The 23,402-nt window shown below is 31.6% G+C and overlaps 3 protein-coding genes across 4 annotated transcripts; 2 read left to right on the top strand and 1 right to left on the bottom strand.

The window, feature by feature from the left end:
* Positions 1–184: 184 nt before the first annotated feature.
* On the top strand, positions 185–7,790 carry LOC130896043 (lymphoid-specific helicase-like). The gene is made up of 10 exons (XM_057803800.1): positions 185–1,113; positions 1,187–1,287; positions 1,377–1,462; positions 1,519–1,922; positions 2,396–2,555; positions 2,623–2,847; positions 3,506–3,847; positions 5,513–5,749; positions 5,809–5,968; positions 7,012–7,790. The coding sequence occupies exons 1-10, from the start codon at positions 557–559 to the stop codon at positions 7,185–7,187; spliced, it is 2,448 nt and encodes an 815-aa protein (XP_057659783.1). The 5' UTR covers positions 185–556; the 3' UTR covers positions 7,188–7,790.
* A 396-nt stretch (positions 7,791–8,186) lies between these two features.
* Positions 8,187–15,107, bottom strand: LOC130896042 (serrate RNA effector molecule homolog). Its single transcript, XM_057803798.1, has 10 exons — positions 14,620–15,107; positions 14,380–14,562; positions 11,471–11,537; positions 11,244–11,409; positions 10,464–11,181; positions 9,444–9,765; positions 9,092–9,388; positions 8,639–9,024; positions 8,479–8,583; positions 8,187–8,418 (listed from the first exon to the last, which is right to left on the bottom strand). Exons 1-10 carry the CDS (start codon positions 14,916–14,918, stop codon positions 8,340–8,342), a joined length of 2,622 nt encoding a protein of 873 aa, XP_057659781.1. The 5' UTR covers positions 14,919–15,107; the 3' UTR covers positions 8,187–8,339.
* A 573-nt stretch (positions 15,108–15,680) lies between these two features.
* LOC130894901 (casein kinase II subunit alpha-like) lies at positions 15,681–20,819 on the top strand. Of its 2 annotated transcripts, none has more exons than XM_057801932.1 (3): positions 15,681–15,914; positions 16,213–16,970; positions 20,395–20,819. In XM_057801932.1, exons 1-3 carry the CDS (start codon positions 15,907–15,909, stop codon positions 20,700–20,702), a joined length of 1,074 nt encoding a protein of 357 aa, XP_057657915.1. In that variant the 5' UTR covers positions 15,681–15,906; the 3' UTR covers positions 20,703–20,819. The 2 variants fall into 2 exon arrangements, with proteins under 2 accessions (XP_057657915.1, XP_057657916.1); XM_057801933.1 differs by lacking the exon at positions 15,681–15,914 and adding an exon at positions 16,004–16,149.
* The last annotated feature ends 2,583 nt before the right edge of the window (positions 20,820–23,402 follow it).

The following is a 23,402-nucleotide window of genomic DNA, read 5'->3' on the forward strand; positions in this document are numbered from 1 at the left end:
GAAATAAACTTTTTAAAAAATTATTATTAAGTGAGTTTGTAACAATTTGTCTACTTTATAGAAATAGTATTTATTTGTGAACAAAAAATAATTCATTTATCGTTGATAAAACAACGGAATTACATATATATAGAGAGATAGTAGTTCAAGTATTAAAAAATTTTTGAAAAAAAAAAGAAGAAACGTTTATCGATAACTGTTCATAGTTTTAGCGCCAATATATGTTGATAAACTGGTTAATCAACATTTTTTAGTTTTGGAAATTATATTTGTCGTGATTTTAATGTTTGTATAATTTGTATCTCTATTTTTTTATATTTTTAATCGTAAATCTAAGTCAAGTAAGTTTTACAAATTACATTGTTAGACAATCATGTGTTCTTAAATTTGAAAAAGAAATAAAGTAACTGAATTGATAAATTCATATTATATTTCTATTATTCATGAATTACATAATAGTTACATATACGCCATAACGTTTTACATATATTTCATTTCCAATCATTTAAAAGTAATTGCAATAATTCGAATCAGTTACTGTCAACTTTAGTCAAAAATGGATCTACATTCAGAAGAAAGTAATGATATGGCAATAAACCTTCCTGATATAGAAACAGTAGAACGTATAAGGAAAAGAGCAAAATTAAATAATGTACAAAAAAAATCACCACTAAAGAAAGTTACTAATCGACAAGAACAGATAGAGAAAGAAAAAATTAGAGAAGCATTAAGAGAACAACGCTTGGAAGAAAAAAGAATTTTGGAAGAAGAAAAGTTGATAAGAAAACTAGAAAAGGAAAATAAGAAAATTGAAAAGGAAAAAATGAAGAAAGAATATATTGAAAGGCGGTTAGAAGAAAAGAGACTCCAAGAAGAAGAACGTGCTCTGCAATTAGTTATTCAAGCAGAAGAAAAAATGAAACGCAAGCTGGAATATCAAATTATGCGCGAGAATCAAAAGAAACAGAAATTGGATGAAAAGAGGATAGCGGAAGAAGAGACTTTGAAAAAACGCAAAGAGCAAGCCCTGAAAGGAATGAACTATTTACTAAAAATAAGCTCCAAGTATTCAGACTTTTTTAAGGAAAAACTTTTGGTGGATAATAAAAAAAGGTAAAGATGATATAGTTCAATGCTCATTCTATCAAATAAATATTACTAATGAAAGTTTTTCGTTTCGTACTAGTTCTGCAACCAAATCTCTACAAGAAAAAAATAAACTTTTGCCTACTTTAAGTGATATGAAGGAAGCAGTCGATGCTAAAATTCAATCACCTGTTGTTAAAGGTTGGTTTTTTGGTTTTATAATCATCAAATGTTATTTTTTTTATAAATAAAATTAATAGTTAAAATAATTAAACTTTTACCTTCTGCAGCTAAAAATGATATAAAACAGGAGTTGAAGTTGTTTGAGGGAGGAAGTTTGAGAGAATACCAAATTGAGGGAGTACAATGGATGGTCGTAAGTAATACCATTTAAAAGATATTTTCAAAAATAATAACCCAGTTGACTTTTAGAATCTACTGAACAATGGTATTAATGGTATATTAGCAGACGAAATGGGGCTCGGCAAAACAGTTCAAATTATAGCCCTGATAGCTCACCTTATGGAGATAAAAGTACCAGGTCCTTTTCTTATAATAGCTCCTCTATCCACTATACCTAATTGGGAAATGGAATTTCAAAGATTCGCTCCAAGAATACCCGTAGTAGTTTTTCACGGAAACGAATCTCAAAGAATCCAAATGTATTCGGAGATCCAAAGGAGGTATAAAGTGGGAGATTTCTGGACTAGACCTGTAGTTCTAACGACTTATCAAACGCCTGTAGCAGAACAAAAAATTCTGAAAACATTGGAATGGCAGTATATTATTATAGATGAAGGACATCGGGTGAAAAATCATGAATGCCAATTAGCAGTGTAAGTATGAGTCTATTAACAATTTTTTTTTAGAAATTTCTACCGTAATGATTGTAAGTATCTTATTTCTACATAAAAACATGTCGGTTCAATGTTATTAATTGATAACAATCATTTCAAACCAAATTCAAACACAGTTAAAAATCTGGGCATATACTATCAAAAATTATACTAATTATAATCTTTTTCTCAAATTATCGACCAAATAAAATAACCTTATTTAAGTTTAAGTCAACCTAACCTAATCGAAGCTAAAGTAAACCTAATTAAAACTGACATAAACATAACCTAGCTGAAGTAAACGCTGACATAAACATAACCTAGCTTAAGTCAACCTAACCTAATCAAAGCTAAAGTAAACCTAATTGGTGTTATTGTGTGATCCCAAAGTGGGCCAATACATACAACATTTTATTTACAGTTTATTATCGTGTGGTTGTGTCACTATGGAAGTTATTATTTTTTTTTTTCAGTATGCTGCGATCCCTGACTTCATCAAATCGGCTTCTATTGACTGGTACTCCTATACATAATAATATTACGGAACTTTGGGCCTTATTAAACTTTTTAATGCCGCACATATTCAATCACGTCGATACGTTCGCTTCTCTTGTAATGCTGGAAGACATGAAGGTTTATATAATACGAATGATATTTTTTTGTTTATTAATACTAACTGTGGATGTATATATATATTTAGGATGAAAATAAGCTGATTGAACAAGAGGAAAAGACCAATTTCATAACGACCCTTCACAGAGTTTTGGAACCGTTCGTATTGAGAAGATTGAAGAAGGACGTTTTGGGAGATGTAGTACCGAAAAAGGAATTAAATATCTATTGTCCTTTGACGAAACTACAACACGATTTGTATAATTACGTTATCAATAAAAATATGGCCAAATTGTTGAGAATCGAAGAAGATGTAAGTTTTTTTTTTGGTCTTCTAACAACTTTTATTTCAGCCATTTTGTTAATCAGTAAAAAATTTTCTGTATATAACTTATCAACAAGAAGTTGTGGGATTTTGTGAAAGGATTCTTTAATTTGATCTTCTATGCTCTTATTAATCAAAAGTCGCACGGTACCAAATCTGGTGAGGAACGTGGTGGTAGACTTACAAGAAGGTACCAAAAACTGACACAATTTTTTGATTTTCTTCTTTTCCACATTATTTCGCAAGGATTCTAGTAGGACAATTTTCGATTTTAACGTACGATTATGTCCTTTTTCCCATATTTTTATATTTTATTTATGTCATTTCGACAATTCCTCAGTTATTATGGACAAATTTTATTATTCAGTAAGCTTCTAAAGCACTTATTTAACAAATAACTAATGGAATTGGTTCAAAGTTGTCTTTATATACGGGGGTACACAACATATCGATCGAAATGGACGCAACTGTTTCGAAAAAAAAAATTATTTGCTTTGTTTTTGTAACACACCTCGTATATATTGCAATTAATTTGATATTTTCGCGTTGTGGCTCAATTAGTATTAAAGTGTTTTTGTGGATATTCTTATATTTTATCTGATTTGAAACAGTACTTTTATTGTAACCCTATTTGAATACTTTTCAGGCGCCTTTACCCCGCCGAGGAAGAAGAAAACCCAAAAGTTATTACGAACCGCCGGTAGAGGACGATTATTCCGATTACGAAGAAGAATTATTGCAAATGGAAAGGGCTAATACCAAACAGGATCTCAAAAAAGAACACATCAAGTTTATTACGAGGATAACTATGATGTCTCCGATGTCGATGTTTAAAAAAATCGTCGATCATCCTTATCTCGTACATTTTCCACTAGATCCTGACGCAGATGAGAAAACTTTGTTAATTAATGAGGATTTAATCTGTAGCAGCGGAAAATTGATGGTCCTAGATCAATTATTACCTAGATTGAAGAAAGACGGTCATAAAGTAAGTTACTTTAACTTTCTGTAAACCCCCTGTATCTATAAATTTAAAAATTCCTGTTTAGTTCCTGAAATTTAATTTTTTTAATGATAATTTTTCATTTTTTCAAACCGTTTGAAGTGATAGTTTCCATTTTTTTTACATTATTTATGGTTTTATGATGAAAATCTGTCTGTGAAGTCAATTTTTAGGTTAGAAAACAGAAAAAGATCACCGTGGGTCAGATCTGGAGATTAATCGACCAAATTTATGGTCAAATTCGTTATTGAATGTTTAGCCGTGTTGTTTTGATCGACAAACACGTTTTTAATTGAAAATTAGTTTTCAAAACAGTCTTTTCGGTCCTGCACGATTGTCTTTTTCTTTTTCGGAACAATTTTTTCTTTTCCGACCCACTGTTTTGTTTTTCCTTTGGTTTCAGGAGTGATGTGTTTCACCTACATTTATAAATCGACGTAAAACATTTTTCGACAATTTTTTTGTACGTGGAGCGATGAAAAAGTTTAATTTAAATTGAAAAAAAGTGCCAAAAAGCCAACGAAATGTAGAAATCTTTCAATGATGATAATTTAGTAAATTTGAAGATTATTTATAAGTAGTTTACTACCTAAAACTCCGACTCGTATAAAAATACAAGGGTCATCTGAAAAATTTCTGACCCAATCTAAATAAAAAAGGCCTAAAATTTCATTTTTCAACAATAATTATATTTTTTTGCAGTATAAACGTCGTTGTAAGTCATTTTCATGAAAATCTCTACCTTCGAGGCCAAATTTTTAGGTTAGGAAACGAAAAAATCACTGGTGGTTAGATCTGGAGGATAGTCAACCGAATTCATAGTGCTATTAGTGATTGTATGTTTAGGAGCGTTGGTCCTGATTGAAAAGCGAGTTTTCCATTGCAAAATAATCGCCATCGTTGTTTTTGGAGCCAATACAATTGTATTTTTTTTTTTTTGGAAAAAGTGCACCCTTTCTAACCCACTATTTTGCTCGTCCTTTCGTATCAGGAATGTAGTGGCGAAATCAAGTCTCACCCACAGCTATAAATCGCCGTAAACATTTTTTCTAAAATGTTTTTGTACGAGGGGTAATGAAAAAGTTCGTTTGAAATTAAAAAATAAGTGCCAAAAAGCTCAAAAGATGTTGAAAATCTTTGTTGAAAAGCTGTTTACAAGTGTTACTCTTGCTAAAGTATGTATGTATGAAAAATTTCTCATCTAACCTAAGTAAACAAGGAATTTTTTCATAAAATTTCTATTCCAAGAAAAAGTTTCCGATTTTTTTGTATGGTATCTGTTCCTTGTTCAATAAAAATTTCTGTCTGTTTCACCCGCAGTTATAAATCGACGTGAAAATGTACGAGGTGCGATGAAAAAGTGCCCACTAAATATTGAAATCTATTTGTGGTGATAATTTACTTTCTTTAAAGACTATTTATAAGTAACTTGAGTCAGTTAAAGACTAGGAAGTTTTTTAACCTCAAAAATCGATGAAAATATGCAAATAGTGAAAGAAGAAACTTAGTGGGCTGCTAAAAGTCTTCCTGTCTACCCGTATCCACCTTTCTCGCCAGATCTAGCACCACGAGACTCCTAATTTTCCCGAAAATGCTCTAGAAGGCGACGACCGAACATTCTTAAAACGTATAATTTATATTATTTTGCAGGTATTGATATTTAGCACTTTGGTGATGTCGCTGGATTTGATCGAGGAGGCGTTAATAATGAGAGAATATAAATATTGTCGTTTGGACGGTGGAATGAATTTGATCAATAGAAAACACAACATCGAAAGGTTTAGTAAAGATCCGGATATGTTCGTTTTTTTGTTATCTACCAGATCCGGAGGTCTGGGTCTTAATTTGACAGCAGCGGATACAGTTATATTTTTCGATAGAGATTGGGTAAGATTAGATTATTTACTGTGCGTCTCGAATAAAACATGGAACATATTTTGTTTTAGAATCCTCAAATGGATATACAAGCTCAAGACCGTTGTCATAGGATAGGTCAAACGAAACCTGTTATGGTGTATACCTTGGTAGCTAAAAATACCATCGACGATTTGATTATTAATAGGGGGTATCAGAAGAGGTTGTTGGAAAAGATTATTATACAGGACGGTGGGTTAATTTTATCTCTTTTTTTTATTATATCGATTTGGAAGAATGGACAATGTTGGATCAGTTGTTTTGTGACATCATCGATGATAATATTACTATTTTTGTGCTTAGATTCCCCAAAAAATATTCGTTTACAAAAAGTTTCTTCTTCTTTTTGATCTACCTTGAGATAGATTTTATGTCTTATCATGTCAATTGTTATCTATTCTTGTCGATTGTCAATTGATGACAGTTATGTTGATTGATCTGTTATTTGATGTAAATTAAAGTCAATCGATTGATTTCAGTAGAAATCAACCGATAACAATAGATATCAATAAACATCGATTGGACATCATCAATCGACAACTGACAAAAATTGATGACTGTTAAAGTCGATTGATGACTATTTAGATGTCCATTGATGTTCATTTAAGTTGATGTTGTCTTTTAATGTTTTTTGACATCAATTATTGTCATTTGATTGTCAATGTCAGTTGGAGTTGTTTGATCTGTCATTTGATGTCGATTGAAGTTGATGGTCAATTAATGTTATCTTTTGACATCAAATATTGTATATTGTCAATTGATAATGCTTGATCTGTCATTTGATATAAATTGATGTTGACTTCAATGGAAATCAACCGATAACAATTGATATCTATTGTTTACTCCGAGATAGATGATTTTCTACTGTTTTTCTATCTATCTCAATAGATTAGTATAAGCAAAACGAAAAATTTGTAATCCATTGAGGATCAACTGAAAAAATTGGACATTATTGACGATTCTGCAACTATTTTTATGATAAGGTGCATAAAATGACATTTTCCTGACGTTTCCACATGAGAAATTCAAATATTTCTTATTTCTTCTTCTTTTTCTTCTTTTGATCTACTATTAGGTAGATTTTTCTTTGTATTTTCTATTTCGTCTTCTTTTTATATCATTTTTTGTCTACTTTGAGTTACTTTTTTGTGATTAAATACAGAGAAAAACGTTTCCTTTAATATTGTATCAAATGAAAATATTTTCTTTTGCAACTTTTGGTCTATTTATTTTAGGTAAATTTAGAAAATCTGGAGAAACGAACAAAATCAAAGATGAATTGATAACTTTGCAAAAATTGTTGAAGGAACAAACGACGAATTTCGACGATCTGACCATACCCGAGAAGGAATTAGACCGATTGTTGGATAGGTCCGAATTATGGGCAATGATGAACAAGAAAGAAATGTGATAATGATTGTAATTTTATTGATTCATTTTATTTTTAAAACTACTCCAATATTTATCGCCATTATATTTATCAAGTTACCCTTTAATGCAAATGATTATATAAATTCAAACACTTTACAATTATTTCACCTACACTTTGTGAATATTTACAAGATCACCCTGTATTTTGAAATTATTTTTTACATTCCCACGTTTTATCTATAATCTCGTGATTTGTTTTTTTATATATTTATTCGTTTTAAGTATTTTTTTTGATAATGTTACACGAATTATTAAATTTTGTAATGTGTGTATTTTGTATTTCATTAAAAGCGACGTAACGTGTTGGAACGCTCAAATCTAATTGTATTCGATAAAATGCAATCTTATCTGTCATTTGTTTTGTGTCATACGTCAATCATTGATTGTTTATCTGTCACAAACCAAATAACAGATGATGGTTGACGTCTTAGAAGGCGTAGCTGCAGAAAAATATGTAATAGTTACCTAACCTCTATTTATAGTTGTTAAGTGCAGACGCACACCGATCTGTTAAGTACGTCGGTTATTAAATATTATTTTTATACTAATTTCTATTTAACTTAATAAAACATTGTTCTTTTTATGTTCTTGTTTCTTTATTTAATCGGTTTTAACGAGAATAATCAACTTTAACGGAAACGCGAGATTGGATTATCGTTCTGTAACGTAAGTGATTGTTTCTGTAAATTTTAGCGGGAATTTTGAGATTTATTCTTATTTAGATGTGATTTTTAGTCTATTTTCTTTATTTTTCCCGTATTGTTTATAGTAGTTACCGAATAACGTCATTTTTAAGCTTTTATTTATAGTTACTCGGTCAATTTCGACGGAACGCGTGATTTATTTCTAGTTGTATGACGTAGAGTTTTTTTAGCGGGAACTTTAAAAAATATTCTCATATAGGTAAGTGTTTTTATAAAAATTGGTTAATTTTCAAAATTATTTTAGATATGTACGTGAAATAAAAGCCATACAAACACTATCTACTGCTTTAATCATTTAGAAAAGCACACAAATATAAAAACTTTTCAAACAATAAGTAAACGCTTAAATTTTGGTTTGTTTTTCGGTGATTAATATATTTTTTTATGCATTTGTAATAACCGAAATTTGTGTCACAAAAACGTCAAATTTATATGAATTCTTCGGGTTCGCGCGGCGCGTCCAAGTCCCTATAGTGAATCACCGGTCTGAAATCCGTAGGTCCACCCCTAAATCGAAAATTACCATTAAAAATCAATTTTTTTAAAAAGAAAATAATATGTAATTACCTTCCGCGGGGTTGATATCCTCTCGTCCTCGGAACGAATCCTTGGTTATAAAATGGTGTCGGTCTGGAGTATCCTCCCAGAGCGCCGTATCCACCACTAGTGAAACTAGAAAAATTAATTGGGGTAACAGGGGGTAAAGTAATTGGGGTTAGGTACTTACGGATGAGTATAACCGGGTGGTTCTTCGCGTTGTTTTGTTTGCGGTACGTCCGCCAACATGGGTCGTTTCGAATCCCTGAGGTAATTGTTGAAAAATTCCACTTCTTTTTTGACTTCTTCGAGTTTTTCGGCGTGTTTGTTGAATATGTGTTTCCTAACGAAATCCGGACCTTTGAATTTTTTACCAGATAAAGGACACAACCATTTATCTTTAGCTAATTCTCTAGTATTCGCCTGGACGAATTTGTCGATTTCGACGTCGACGTTTTTCAACGCCAAATTAATCAATTTCGATTCGTTCTTGTCTTTTTCTTCTAGAGGTTTATCTGGTAGGAAAGCGGCCATTTTATTTTCGATCGGCGCGCCGATGAACTGAGTCATGTCGGTCTAAAAAAAAAAAAAAAAATAAATAAATAAATTATATCAATTCGTTTGGTACTAGATGAAAACTCACTTTACTAGTAGGAGGCGGTCCTCTAGCGTGTAAAATACCGCACCTATTCGGCATTTCGTCTTCGTTTGGATAATCGCAATGATTATAATAATCAACGGAATGTACTATTCTCAAATAGAGGATGATCCTATCTAAAACAGCGATCAAATTTTCGTCCCTTTCCACTATAGCCGTTGCGTCTTGATTATCCGTCGTTGGTTCGAGTCCTAAAAGTTCCTCTTCTTCTGCGCTAGCTTCCTCTATTAAATAATCAGTTATGTTATGCAATACCGGGTTATTCGATACCAATCCGAAAGTCTAAAAAACAAAAACATACAAAATCTAATTATTCTTCTACCTTTATATGTTATACCTGTTGGGGTTTTTCTTTATTTTCATCGTCATCAGTCCACAGACCGGCTTTAGTATCTAAATGCAGCACTACCCTTGCGGATATCCTTATATCGGATCTAACCACTTGTTTGTGAGCTATTATACCGTTTACTGGACGAATCCTTCGACTTAGATCTCTATTGACGATTGCTCCTAATTCGCATTCTTTTAATCTGATGTTGTTCAAATTCCAACAGATTTCTTTGATGTTAGCGTCTCGTTTGAAGGTAACCCATCCTCTTCTCAACCATCTTCTATCCGGTTGGGGATCAGCTAAGGCGACACGTAGAAAACCGTCGTATCTGAAAGAATTAGAAATTTGATGCATGATAATTGATGTTATTTGTTTAATATTTTCGGTTCACCCTGTATTATTATACCGTGAGTTATGATGGAACCAAATTATCAATTTTAGACTTTTCGGACGAACTTTTATTATCACCCAGTATATCAAACTATTTGGTAGTATAAATTTGATTCTTTTGATGTGTGATGCATATAACTAGAATTTTCATTTTATAGAAAAGATTAAGATAAAAAATGTAAGAAATAAAGAAAATATGATAATATATAAAATTCCCTGATTTATACAACTTTTCAAAATTTTTCAAATTCAAATATTTCTGAAAGTTTTCGATCCAAAAAAATGTATAATATATCAAAAGATGTGGAATTGACGCATCTAACTTTGGAATATATCAATGAGTGAATTGAAATAAATTTAGAGATTATACAAGGTGAAACAAGAATAATGATTGTTTTTTCTAATAATTTAGAATATTTCTCAAAAACCGAATATCAAATTGATTTATTTATAAATTCAATAGACAAATGGAACATCAATAAGTGAATTGAAATAAATTTTGAGATTATACAAGGTGAAACAAAAATGATGATTGTAAAGTAAATTAAAAGATGTGATATTGAGCTTTCACTTTTTAGAAATATATAAATAAATAAATTGAAATATTTGGCGAACTTTTTATGAATGCAGACTTACCTAGAGCACATAGTTTCAATTTCCTGTTTCGTAATAGTTGGTACCAAATTTCTTAAAAAGATCGAAGTCGTTTTATGCAGGGATTTCGGTTTTTCGGCTTTAGGTTCTTCTTCTTCGTCTATTGTATGTATTTCTTTATCGTTATCTTGCGCCTCTTCAGTTTTTTCCTCTTGTTTATCCTCTTTTTCTTTCGGATCTTCTTCGCTATCGCTGCTACTGCTCGAAGAGCCGCTGCTACTACCCGAAAACGATCTTTTACGCTTCTTTTCTTTGTTTTTAGCGGCGTGTTGTTTTTCGGTCTCCTCGCGTTTGGATTCGTCGGTTTCCATCTTTTCCGATTCTTCATTTTCATCGGTTTTCTCAAGTTCGCCGCTCGTCGGTGGAATTTCTTCTGATTCAACAGGTTTTTCTTCGCCATCTTCGATTTGTTTAGTTTTTTTTTCTTCGCCCTCTTCCCCTTCTTCTTTCGCTTCTTGTTCTTTTGGTATCTCATTCGTTTGTTCCACTTCGGTTTCTTTTTCTTCCTCTTTATTTTCTTCGTTTTCTTTATTATTTTCTGGTTCCTTTTCTGATCCGCTTACAACTTCTCCGTTCGATTTCTCTTCGGATGATTTGGGTTTATCTTCTGGTTCTTTTTTAATCTCTACTTCTTTGTTTTCTTTTGCTCGTTCCGCTTCGACTTCTTTCGCTTTTTGTTCTCTATATTTCTGTTCCATTTCTAAAAAATCACACGAATAACGAACGATACAGATATTCGATCAAGTTTATTAAAAGATTTACCTTCGTATTCTTGCTCTAGAGCAGCTAGATCTTCGTCTGATCCTCCTTCCAATTTGATAACCACAGTATCAAGGAGTTTTAATAATTTGTTGGTTTCGGCACAATCTACTTTAACACAATCGATTTTTCCGGCGTTCAAAAGATCTATAAAGACGTCAACTCTCCTCTGTAAATGAAATATTTATTGTAAATCACTGTAAATTGAATTGATTTTTTTTATATTTAACCTTCAATGCAGCCCTTTGCTCTTCCTTTCGTTTAACTGATTCTTCGGGGTGGTATTTCAGTCGAAACCTAATTAGCCGCAAAAATAAAAGAATTGTAATTAGTTAATAAAAAAAATCGAATGATAAAGAAAAATAATCCACATACATACGATTCTTTCATACTAGAATGGAAAATTGAAAAAAAGTATAATTATTTCATGCTGATTGTTAATACAACGTTGAATTGTTGAAATTCAATATAAAATATCCATTCTTGAAGTAAACTTGATTTATTATAAATTCTGATGACTTGATGAGCACAAATTTTAAAACGCCCTTTATAATTTCATAATATATACATTTGTCTCTTTTGTTTATAAACAAAAAAACCAATAAAACCACCTGAGTATTACAAAACCTGTAGTTTAATATGTTCAAGAGAGAAATAAATGGAAATAAAGAAAATATAATACTATATAAAATTCCCTTGTTTATACAAATTTTTCAAATTACAATATCTCTGAAAGTTTTTAATCCAAAAAAATTTATAGTATATCAAAAGATGTGGAATCGACCCATTGAGCTTTGGAATATATCAATAAGGGAATTGGAATAAATTTAGAGCTTATACAAGGTGAAACAAGAATGATGATTGTTTTTTCTAATAATTTAGTAAATTTTCCATAAAACCAAATAATGAACTGAATTATTTATAAATTGAATAGAGGAATAAATGGAAATAAAAATATATGACATTATATATAATTCCCTGGTTTATAAAACTTTCCAAAATTTTTCAATTTCCAATATCTTGGAGAGTTTTCAATTTTAAAAAATTTATAATATATCAAAAGATGTAGAATTGATCCATTGAACAGATTGAGAGCTTAAACAAAAATAATGGTTGTCTTGCAGCAATAATAGAAGAAATGAATATACATATATGAATAAAGTAAGTAATAGAGAATCTTTACTGTTTCTACAATACAAAATGATTACTTTTTTTCATAGTTTATTGGTCATCATGAAATAAATTAACTTTACTTCGATACTCATCCACATAAAGCCATGCTCGACATTCACACTTGTACGAAAAAAAAATTAATAATAAACTTCTTTTTGAACGTGAATCTCACCTGTGTCGTTCTATTTTTGAAAATACCCTAACAAGTACGCGAAAACTTATGCATTGCGCGCATAAGTTCACATTTAACGATACAAAGAAAAATCACCCATTTTTCATTGTTGTAAATTTGTTTATAACTTTTATACTTTTTATAATTAACGATTTAAAAAACGCGAAAGATCCTCCGTGATTTTCTCAATGGTGTTTATAATATTTTATTGAGGAGAGTCATCTCGTCTTGCTGTAGAGAAAAAACTTTTATAGTTATCGTACAATCAAGGACAGTTGATATTCTATGGGATTTTCAAATTAATCCAAAATATTTTATTTACGTATCCCATTTTTTAACCTGCTTCAATCAAATCTTGTAAACTATACCATGAATTAACAATTTTTATAACATTTATGCATATTATTCTGAATTCGGTTTGTTTACGTAAAATCATTCAGATTCCTAATTGGAATAATTCGAAGAAAAAAAAACATTTTTAATTATCAGACAATAAGATAATTATATACAAAAATGACATTTTCTGTCATGACAGACCAAAAGAAAGCATCAGACATAGTTGGTAATATCCAAAACTTAATATGTAGATATAAATAACACTAAAAACCCAACAAAAATAGACAAACTATCAAAATAACAAGATCCAAAGATGCTATTAATCCTGAATCAAATCTAGGATCAATAAATCTCGAGGTGAACATTTATCATATCAAGCCTCAGAAAAATCTTTTAATTTCCCTAGAAGCCCCATATTTGTTTTTATTTCAAGTATAAAGCGCAAAGTCAATGAAAAATTTATTTATATATGGTATTTTCAAAACCAGGGGAATTGAAAAACTATCAGCAAAGAATGTGAAGCATCAAGCCATAACTACAATTCAAGCAAATCTGATCAAACCGTAAGTTACATACATAAATGTAAAATACTTGAAAATTTGTCATTTAACTGTTGTAGAATTAAACTGCTCAAGTTTAGAAATAACATTGCAACTCAGGACAGTACAACATTTGACTAAGGTTCTTTAGACTCTGTATGGTTGCCTGCCATTTCTAAGTCAGAGCAGGTCTACGGATCACATTGGAACCCAATAATCTACCGATTTACCTGTTTTTGGTATATTTTTTGTTTGGTAATAGAGTAGAAAGTGAAAAAATGAAACTGTTCAAGTACATAATTAATATTTCAATTCAGGACAGTCCTATTCAACTTTAAATCAGTATTAACAGTCCCATGGCCTGTCTATTTAAAACTGAAAGAAAAGAACAATACAGGGCTTTGGATCATTCCGTAACTCAATAATCTTCCAATTTATCCATTTGTCAAATTGAAGAAAGTGAAAAAAAAATGGAAATTCTAAAATGCAAAGTTATGTTCTCATGGACTTTGATGGTCCCTATTCAATTATAAAACAATGTAGACACAATCCAATAGGTTGACAATTGAAAATAAATTTTGGTCCTCGTTGCAAAGGAAAGTCCAAGTCGGGGTTTAAAAATCTATCAATTATCCATTTGGGGGACAATTTTCTGTTTTCCAAAAATACAAACCATCAAAATAACATGCACAATTATGTGAATATCACAAGAAATCTATTTTCAACCATTTTGATTCATCTTTAACAAACTATAATATTTTTAAAGTAAAATCGAAATTATTTTCAGTTTATCAAAAACCTAGATAATTTAATTATTAAACTGAAACTTTAAAAATATTATTGTATGTCACATGAACGTTCCTATCGAGAAATTAAAAAAAGAAAATCTTTATAGAAAAAATAAAAAGAAAATACTTACCATTCGTCATCTTTATGAGCTACAAAAAATTCGTTAAGCTGTTGCCGTTGAAACTCCAGTTTATAATCATTATATTTCTCTATAGCTTCACTATCAGATATGTTATCATCTTGCGTGGCTAGAAACGCTTTAAACGACATCATCGGTGGTTGTTGACCCTCTATATGACTACCTACTGGTTCCCTAAAACAAAAATACATTTAAAAAAATAATCCTTCAAGTTATTAAATAAATACATACCTGTGAACTGGTGGATGATATGTACCTCCTCCAACATAGTGATTATAATAGTTTTCGGCACCACCAGCGTAATAATCGTGACGAATTCGCTTCGGTGCTGGTTCTAAGCTTGGAGAATATCCCCTATCGCGAACACTGCTTCTGTACTCTCTTGGTCTGGGACGAGGCCAAGAATCTCTTTCGGCCCAATCGTCCCTCGGTCTTGATACACGTTCTGTTCCCCTATAGCTAGCTTCTGCTCTTTCTCCACGGAACTTATCTCGCCGTTTTCTATCATATTCATCATCACTATCAGCCATAATCAGTTATTAAATCTGTAACTTTTATTTGATTTGCAACTTTTCAAAAATGAATACTCACGATTGAAGTTAGAAATTAAATATAATGATATTTTTTATGTATATCGTGAAAGTTGAAAAATATATCGATAGGTATAGCGTTGTCAATTCTAACTACTTTCTCTTCAAACTATTTAAACGACAATTGACAATTTTGACATTAGCTTCGCGTCACTTTTGCTTAAAATGCGTTCTAAAATGTGAATCGAAAGTCAATATACACTTAATTCTAAACCCCTAAAAAACAGTTCTTGTTACGGTGACGATCGTGTAATATATTTTTTCTCCATTATTTTTTCAATTAGAGGGCACCAAATGATTGCGCCTATTCAAATTATGCAGGAAATAATTTTATTTTATGCAGAGCTTCCATGAATTAGTAATAATACGAAAATAACAGTTTATTGCTATCAGCTCTGATACGGGTTGCTGCGCATGCTCAGCACACCGCCGGTTGTATATCTACACAACTCTCTCTCGCTAGCCACAGCTGATTCTCTGGATTGAGATTCGATTCCTGCAATAATTACCGTTCCAAGAACGATCCAGATTCTCAGGTTAGATCAAACCTATAGTCTCTTCATAATATATTAAGATGATGTCTAAAAGTTAATAATGTATCTAATGAATGGAATAAAATATTTTTTTAAAATGAAATTCGATGGAGCAAAGTGTACTTCTTATTTCTATTAGGTACATTGTCGAACGCACCCAACCCTACTAATATATATATAAATTCTAATATTAGTATAATATTTTCATTATTATTTTGATTAATATTATATTTCTCGGAATATATTTTGATATATTTTATAGCTTGTTATTAGGGGGAAGTTATTTTGATGTATTAGACTCTACAATTACAAAACGTCAAAGAATAATTTACTTATAAACAACGAATATTTAGAATTTTTAATACATATATTGAATAAGTAGTAATCACAGAAAAATGATCAAGTAAGTTTTTTTTTATAATAATTTTCAAGTTAAATCGAGAAATTTGTGCATCGATCTTTTATTAAAGTATTAGAAAAATCGAAAACGTCATTTGACAACATCGACATTTCCAAATTTTCGTCATTCTATGAACTTGTGTAGTGGTCAAAAATTAAGTTTAAAAACTACAAAGATACATTGAAAATAAAGCCTTTTGTAAAAGCTAATATAATCATAAGAAGCTTTCCTAAAAAATGTAATAAGTGTTAATATTGGTTTGCGTTTATTTTCATTAAGAATTCATATTTTAATTTTACAGGGAATCGAAAAGTGAACAAGTAAAGACAATATCAAAAGTATACGCAGACGTGTTATCGAAGAAACCGAGTTCGTTTTACGAATACGACAATTTCAATCCTCAATACGAAGATGTTAACAATTACAGTTTAATAAGGAAGATTGGTCACGGCAAATACAGCGTGGTATTCGAAGGTTTACATCAAGTTAAAAACGAAAACGTCGTTATAAAGATGTTAAAACCAGTAAGAAAACGAAAAATAAAGCGAGAAATCAAGATCCTAGAATGCCTAAGAGGCGGTACCAACATTATTAAGCTTTTATCGGTAGTGAGTGTACCTGACACGGACGTAACCGCGTTAATATTCGAACAACTCGTCCAGAACGAAGATTTTAAAAACGTCTATTTAAAATTAACCGAATCCGATACGAGATATTATCTATACGAAATATTGAAAGCTTTAGATTTTTGTCACAGTAAAGGGATCATGCATAGAGACGTCAAACCGCATAATATAGTAATCGATCAATCGAATAATAAAATCAGAATAATCGATTGGGGTTTGGCGGAATTTTACCATCCAGGACAGGAGTATAACGTTAGAGTTGCTTCGAGATATTTCAAAGGACCTGAACTGCTAGTAGATTATGGATATTACGATTATTCGTTGGATATGTGGTCGTTGGGGTGTATGTTCGCTTCGATGATTTTCAGAAAAGAACCATTTTTTCACGGGTTGGATAATTACGATCAATTAGTGAGGATCGTCAAAGTTTTAGGTAATGTTGAATCGAATGATTATAAAAAATCGATTTGAGGTTATTTTGTAGTAAACGAAAACGCGATTCAAATTATTATTCGGTTAAATATAGTGTGATTGATATACGAGGGGTGGTTGTTATGTTGGAAACTAGGCTAGATTGTATATTGATACTAAATCGCTCAATTTCGTACAAAGCGTTGTTTTTATATCATAAAATGAAAAATCAATAAATTCCAAGAACATATTTAATGAAAAATAAGTTGATTATTCTATTTTCGATTTGTTTTTGTCGGTATGATGATCTTCTAAAGGCCGGCGCACGCGTGACTGTACCGCAAACAATCTAAATTTTTCACTAGGCGTTAAATCTGGTGAATTTAATGGATGCTAGGTTACTTTGGTGATACGAATAGCGACTGAATCGAAGAGAAATTTTGAAACTTGTTTTCATATACAAGATGCGGCGTTTTTAAATGAAAAAAAAGTGGAAAGAAGAATACACAGTGATAAATCAGACGTATTAGGTGGATCGGGCAGTGATTCTTCGATTTTTTTTTGTATTTACGAGGATTCGTTCAACGACTAAAAAATATTTTCATTTGGTGCTAAATCTGGTGATTTTGGTGGATGTTTTTCACGTGAAATTTACACTCGAGTATTTCAAGTTGTTCCTGCAGCGTGGAGATGCTTATAGGTGTGGAATAGAAGGTTAAAATACATTAAAAAACTGAAAAAGAATCTCATAGTGCTAAATCGGAGGTATTAGGTGGATCGGGCAGTGATTCTCCCACTATTTCTTGCAGAATTTTTGTATTTACGCAGATTCGGTCAATGACTAAAAAATATTTTCATTTGGTGCTAAATCTGGTGATTTTGGTGGATGTTTTTCACGTGAAATTTACACTCGAGTATTTCAAGTTGTTCCTGCAGCGTGGAGATGCTTATAGGTGTGGAATTGGAGGTTAAAATACATTAAAAAACTGAAAAAAAATCTCATAGTGCTAAATCGGAGGTATTAGGTGGATCGGGCAGTGATTCTCCCACTATTTCTTGCAAAATTTTTGTATTTACGCAGATTCGGTCAATGACTAAAAAATATTTTCATTTGGTTCTAAATCTGGTGATTTTGGTGGATGTTTTTTACGCGAAATTTACACTCGAGTATTTCAAGTTGTTCCTGCAGCGTGGAGATGCTTACAGGTGTGGAATTGGAGGTTAAAATACATTAAATACATTAAAAAACTGAAAAAATATCTCATAGTGCTAAATCGGAGGTATTAGGTGGATCGGGCAGTGATTCTCCCACTATTTCTTACAAAATTTTTGTATTTACGCAGATTCGGTCAATGACTAAAAAATATTTTCATTTGGTGCTAAATCTGGTGATTTTGGTGGATGTTTTTCACGTGAAATTTACACTCGAGTATTTCAAGTTGTTCCTGCAGCGTGGAGATGCTTATAGGTGTGGAATAGAAGGTTAAAATACATTAAAAAACTGAAAAAAAATCTCATGGTGCTAAATCAGACGTATTAGGTGGATCGGGCAGTGATTCTCCCACTATTTCTTGCAAAATTTTTGTATTTACGCAGATTCGGTCAATGACTAAAAAATATTTTCATTTGGTGCTAAATCTGGTGATTTTGGTGGATGTTTTTCACGTGAAATTTACACTCGAGTATTTCAAGTTGTTCCTGCAGCGTGGAGATGCTTATAGGTGTGGAATAGAAGGTTAAAATACATTAAAAAACTGAAAAAAAATCTCATGGTGCTAAATCAGACGTATTAGGTGGATCGGGCAGTGATTCTCCCACTATTTCTTGCAAAATTTTTGTATTTACGCAGATTCGGTCAATGACTAAAAAATATTTTCATTTGGTGCTAAATCTGGTGATTTTGGTGGATGTTTTTCACGTGAAATTTACACTCGAGTATTTCAAGTTGTTCCTGCAGCGTGGAGATGCTTACAGGTGTGGAATTGGAGGTTAAAATACATTAAAAAACTGAAAAAGAATCTCATAGTGCTAAATCGGAGGTATTAGGTGGATCGGGCAGTGATTCTCCCACTATTTCTTACAAAATTTTTGTATTTACGCAGATTCGGTCAATGACTAAAAAATATTTTCATTTGGTGCTAAATCTGGTGATTTTGGTGGATGTTTTTCACGTGAAATTTACACTCGAGTATTTCAAGTTGTTCCTGCAGCGTGGAAATGCTTATAGGTGTGGAATAGAAGGTTAAAATACATTAAAAAACTGAAAAAAAATCTCATGGTGCTAAATCAGACGTATTAGGTGGATCGGGCAGTAATTCTCCCACTATTTCTTGCAAAATTTTTGTATTTACGCAGATTCGGTCAATGACTAAAAAATATTTTCATTTGGTGCTAAATCTGGTGATTTTGGTGGATGTTTTTCACGTGAAATTTACACTCGAGTATTTCAAGTTGTTCCTGCAGCGTGGAAATGCTTATAGGTGTGGAATAGAAGGTTAAAATACATTAAAAAACTGAAAAAAAATCTCATGGTGCTAAATCAGACGTATTAGGTGGATCGGGCAGTAATTCTCCCACTATTTCTTGCAAAATTTTTGTATTTACGCAGATTCGGTCAATGACTAAAAAATATTTTCATTTGGTGCTAAATCTGGTGATTTTGGTGGATGTTTTTCACGTGAAATTTACACTCGAGTATTTCAAGTTGTTCCTGCAGCGTGGAAATGCTTATAGGTGTGGAATAGAAGGTTAAAATACATTAAAAAACTGAAAAAAAATCTCATGGTGCTAAATCAGACGTATTAGGTGGATCGGGCAGTAATTCTCCCACTATTTCTTGCAAAATTTTTGTATTTACGCAGATTCGGTCAATGACTAAAAAATATTTTCATTTGGTGCTAAATCTGGTGATTTTGGTGGATGTTTTTTACGTGAAATTTACACTCGAGTATTTCAAGTTGTTCCTGCAGCGTGGAAATGCTTATAGGTGTGGAATAGAAGGTTAAAATACATTAAAAAACTGAAAAAAAATCTCATGGTGCTAAATCAGACGTATTAGGTGGATCGGGCAGTGATTCTCCCACTATTTCTTGCAAAATTTTTGTATTTACGCAGATTCGGTCAATGACTAAAAAATATTTTCATTTGGTGCTAAATCTGGTGATTTTGGTGGATGTTTTTCACGTGAAATTTACACTCGAGTATTTCAAGTTGTTCCTGCAGCGTGGAGATGCTTATAGGTGTGGAATTGGAGGTTAAAATACATTAAAAAACTGAAAAAAAATCTCATAGTGCTAAATCGGAGGTATTAGGTGGATCGGGCAGTAATTCTACTTAAAGTTTCATTTGCTATCAGATTATTTAAGTTTAAAAATGAAAAATATCACTCGTTGGTGAATTTGGTGGATACGGTGGATGTCGAATGTGTAGGTAATTTTTTTTTTCAGGTACTAACGAACTGCACGATTATCTCAACAAGTACAATATAACGATAGAAAAAAAATTGTATTGTCTGTTAGGATTGCACTCGAGAAAATCCTGGCAGAGGTTCGTGAATACGGAAAACGAATATTTGATAAACGATCAATCGTTGAATCTATTAGAATGTCTTTTAAAAATCGATCACGCCGAAAGGATAACGGCTCGCGAGGCTTTGAATCATAAATATTTCGCGCCAATAAGACGGAAAATTCAAACCAGACCAACCGCGGTGCCGATTCTCGGAGAACATTCCATGGTGGAAGAGAATCAGTGACAGTTGTTGGTTTTGACTAGCACGGGATCGATTACGTCTGTAATAGTGTGCAATTTTTGTTCGATTTTTGATCGTTTCAAATAAATTTATATTGAAATAAACGTTCCACAAAAACAATTATGTTCAGTTATTTTTTTTTCGTGATCCTATTCGAAGTACCTACCTCGTACAAGAAGCGTGTCATGTCATTAAACGAATCCCCAATTTACATACTATTTTTTAAGTCTGGCAACGTTGTTTTCTTCTGACATTATGACGTACTTACCTAGCGTACAGTTTTTTTTTTAAGCAAAGACGTACGTTCTGGTATATACCTTATTATAACCTCACAATTTTGAAAAGAGACTAATAACAATATAATCGATCAATAATTTTTTGACAGCTGACGTTTTTGCATTATTCCTGCCATCCTCTGTTTATTTGTCTGATGTCGTTATACATCAAGGCATCATTTTACATTTGGCAACAGAAAGTATTCGAAAAAAGGCAGATCTACAGTTGCGGGGAGAGATAAAGACTTTAAAGATTATCTTCAAACGATCAATCAATTTATTATATAACCGTTGTTCGATGTCTCCCCAATTTACACACTATTTTTTAAGTCTGGCAACGTTGTGTTGATGATGTACTCGCTCACCGTACTGGTTTGTTTTAAGCAACGACGTACGTTCTTTTGGATGCCTTATTAGAACCTCACAATGTCAAAAACAAAACTAATTACAATAATTAATAAACAATTCTTGACAGCTAACGTTTTTTTTGCTATTATTCGACATTTCCTCAATTTACTTACTATTTTTTAAGTTTGGCAACGTTATTTTGATGAAGTACTCATTTACCGTACAGGCTTTATTAAGTCGTACGACGTACGTTCTTTTGGACACCTTATAACAACCTCACAAAGTTAAAATTAGATTAATCACAAGAATTGATTAACAATTTTTGACAACTGACGTTTTTTTGCCATTTCCACATACATTGTTCAGAATTTCCTTAATTTACACACTATTTTTTAAGTCTGGCAACGTTGTGTTGATGATGTACTCGTTCATCGTACTGGTTTGTTTTAAGTAACGACGTACGTTCTTTTGGATGCCTCATTAGAACCTCACAATGTCAAAAACAAAACTAATTACAATAATTAATCAACAATTCTTGACAGCTAACGTTTTTTTTGCTATTATTCGACATTTCCTCAATTTACATATTATTTTTTATATCTGGCAACGTTGTTTAGTTCTGACATATGACGTATGTACGTACATTTATTTTAAGTAATGACATACGTTCTTTTGGATACTTCACAATGTTAAAAATAGATTTGGCCTTATGTCTTGTAGGATATACAGCTATTTAAAATGTACAAATGTAAACTCCCACTCTTAAATTGTTTTTTATTTGAAATTATACGTTCATCGTCGACGACCGAATTCCTCTGAAATTCATACAAGTCAACCTTGAGAGGTAATCTTTTAGAGACATGTGAAAATTAAAAGTTCCGCAACATTTTTAGAATTAGTTTTCCTCCCACATCCAATTCATCCTTGAGATCAACTGAAAAAGGCACTAATAAAGTGGTTAATGACATATTAAGTTTATTATGTTGGTGTGCGTGTTCTTTCGACGGCTGTATAAGCTATTTTAGTAGCATATTCATTTTGATAATAATCCAACTGGACTGCCATTTAATCAAACAATGAGCAAATCAAGAGCCATATTTTAATTTAAAATTTAAATTGATTTAATCATTTTATTTGTGGAATGTGAATCTTCCACCACACTCTTCCATTTTACAAGGATTTTTTCGATATATAATATTCATAAGTTATAGGTTATGATACTCATCTTGTGTTTATGTTTTTCGCGTATTTAGAGTGTGAAAAAAAATAATAAAAAATTATCAATCAATTGGATATCAAGTTAAAAAATAAGGGGAAAAAACAAATATTTCAAATCAAATTAATTATAGTATATTTGGAACATGAAAAAACATGAAAATTTGGTAATCTCAATTTTTTACTTAAATTTTGAGGTTATGTGAAAAAAGTGTGAGTACAAAAGTTGTAGATCTTCTTATTACCTACAACTTTGCTTTTTAACTTTTTTCCATAAGACTTATAGTTTTGTCGGAAATCGAGATAAACCGTTTTTTACCCTTAAAAACTCACCCTCATCCCTTTTCCCGACTTAATAACGGTATTAAATTATTCAATCCTTCATTTTTATAATATTCTCCTTCTTTTCCGATGGATTTTATTCTGCTATTATTTTTTTTATTGGTTTCAAAGTTTATCGACCGTGATTTATACGAGGATGGTCCCAAAAGTACCAGGCCTGTCCTAGAGATGGCGGTAGTCACTTAAACGTTTGAAGTTTCAAGACGCCATGTTGTTTAGTGTCTGTTTGACAGCTATCAATAGTGGATTTGTAAACATTTGGTCAAAATAAACGAAAAGTAGTTTGAATTGCTACTCTATGCATCCTTTTCGCCAGATTTAGCCCCCTTCTGTTTCCAGACTTGAAGAAATGGTTCCGTGATCAAATATTTTCCAATAATGACTATTTTGAGGACTTTGACGGGTATGGAAGTTATTAAATATCGTTGGGAATAGTTTGTATGCCAAAGACTAAAAACAACATTTTCTAATTATTACAATTACACTGAGGAAAGAAAGTAAATAATAGAGAATTATAAACATC

The sequence above is a fragment of the Diorhabda carinulata genome, chromosome 6 (assembly GCF_026250575.1).
Source record: "Diorhabda carinulata isolate Delta chromosome 6, icDioCari1.1, whole genome shotgun sequence".
Lineage (NCBI taxonomy): Eukaryota > Metazoa > Arthropoda > Insecta > Coleoptera > Chrysomelidae > Diorhabda > Diorhabda carinulata.

What these genes read in the sequence shown, in the direction of transcription:
- LOC130896043 (XM_057803800.1), top strand. Translation starts at nt 557, where the DNA reads ATGGATCTACATTCAGAAGAAAGTAATGATATGGCAATAAACCTTCCT. An exon ending in TAATGCTGGAAGACATGAAG is followed by an intron (nt 2,556 to 2,622) that starts GTTTATATAATA and finishes ATATATATTTAG; the next exon opens with GATGAAAATAAGCTGATTGA. An exon ending in TATTTTTCGATAGAGATTGG is followed by an intron (nt 5,750 to 5,808) that starts GTAAGATTAGAT and finishes ATTTTGTTTTAG; the next exon opens with AATCCTCAAATGGATATACA.
- LOC130896042 (XM_057803798.1), bottom strand. Translation starts at nt 14,918, where the DNA reads ATGGCTGATAGTGATGATGAATATGATAGAAAACGGCGAGATAAGTTC. An exon ending in ATTGAAACTATGTGCTCTAG is followed by an intron (nt 9,766 to 10,463) that starts GTAAGTCTGCAT and finishes TAATTCTTTCAG; the next exon opens with ATACGACGGTTTTCTACGTG. An exon ending in GACCGCCTCCTACTAGTAAA is followed by an intron (nt 9,025 to 9,091) that starts GTGAGTTTTCAT and finishes TTTTTTTTTTAG; the next exon opens with ACCGACATGACTCAGTTCAT.
- LOC130894901 (XM_057801932.1), top strand. An exon ending in GAGGATCGTCAAAGTTTTAG is followed by an intron (nt 16,971 to 20,394) that starts GTAATGTTGAAT and finishes TTTTTTTTTCAG; the next exon opens with GTACTAACGAACTGCACGAT.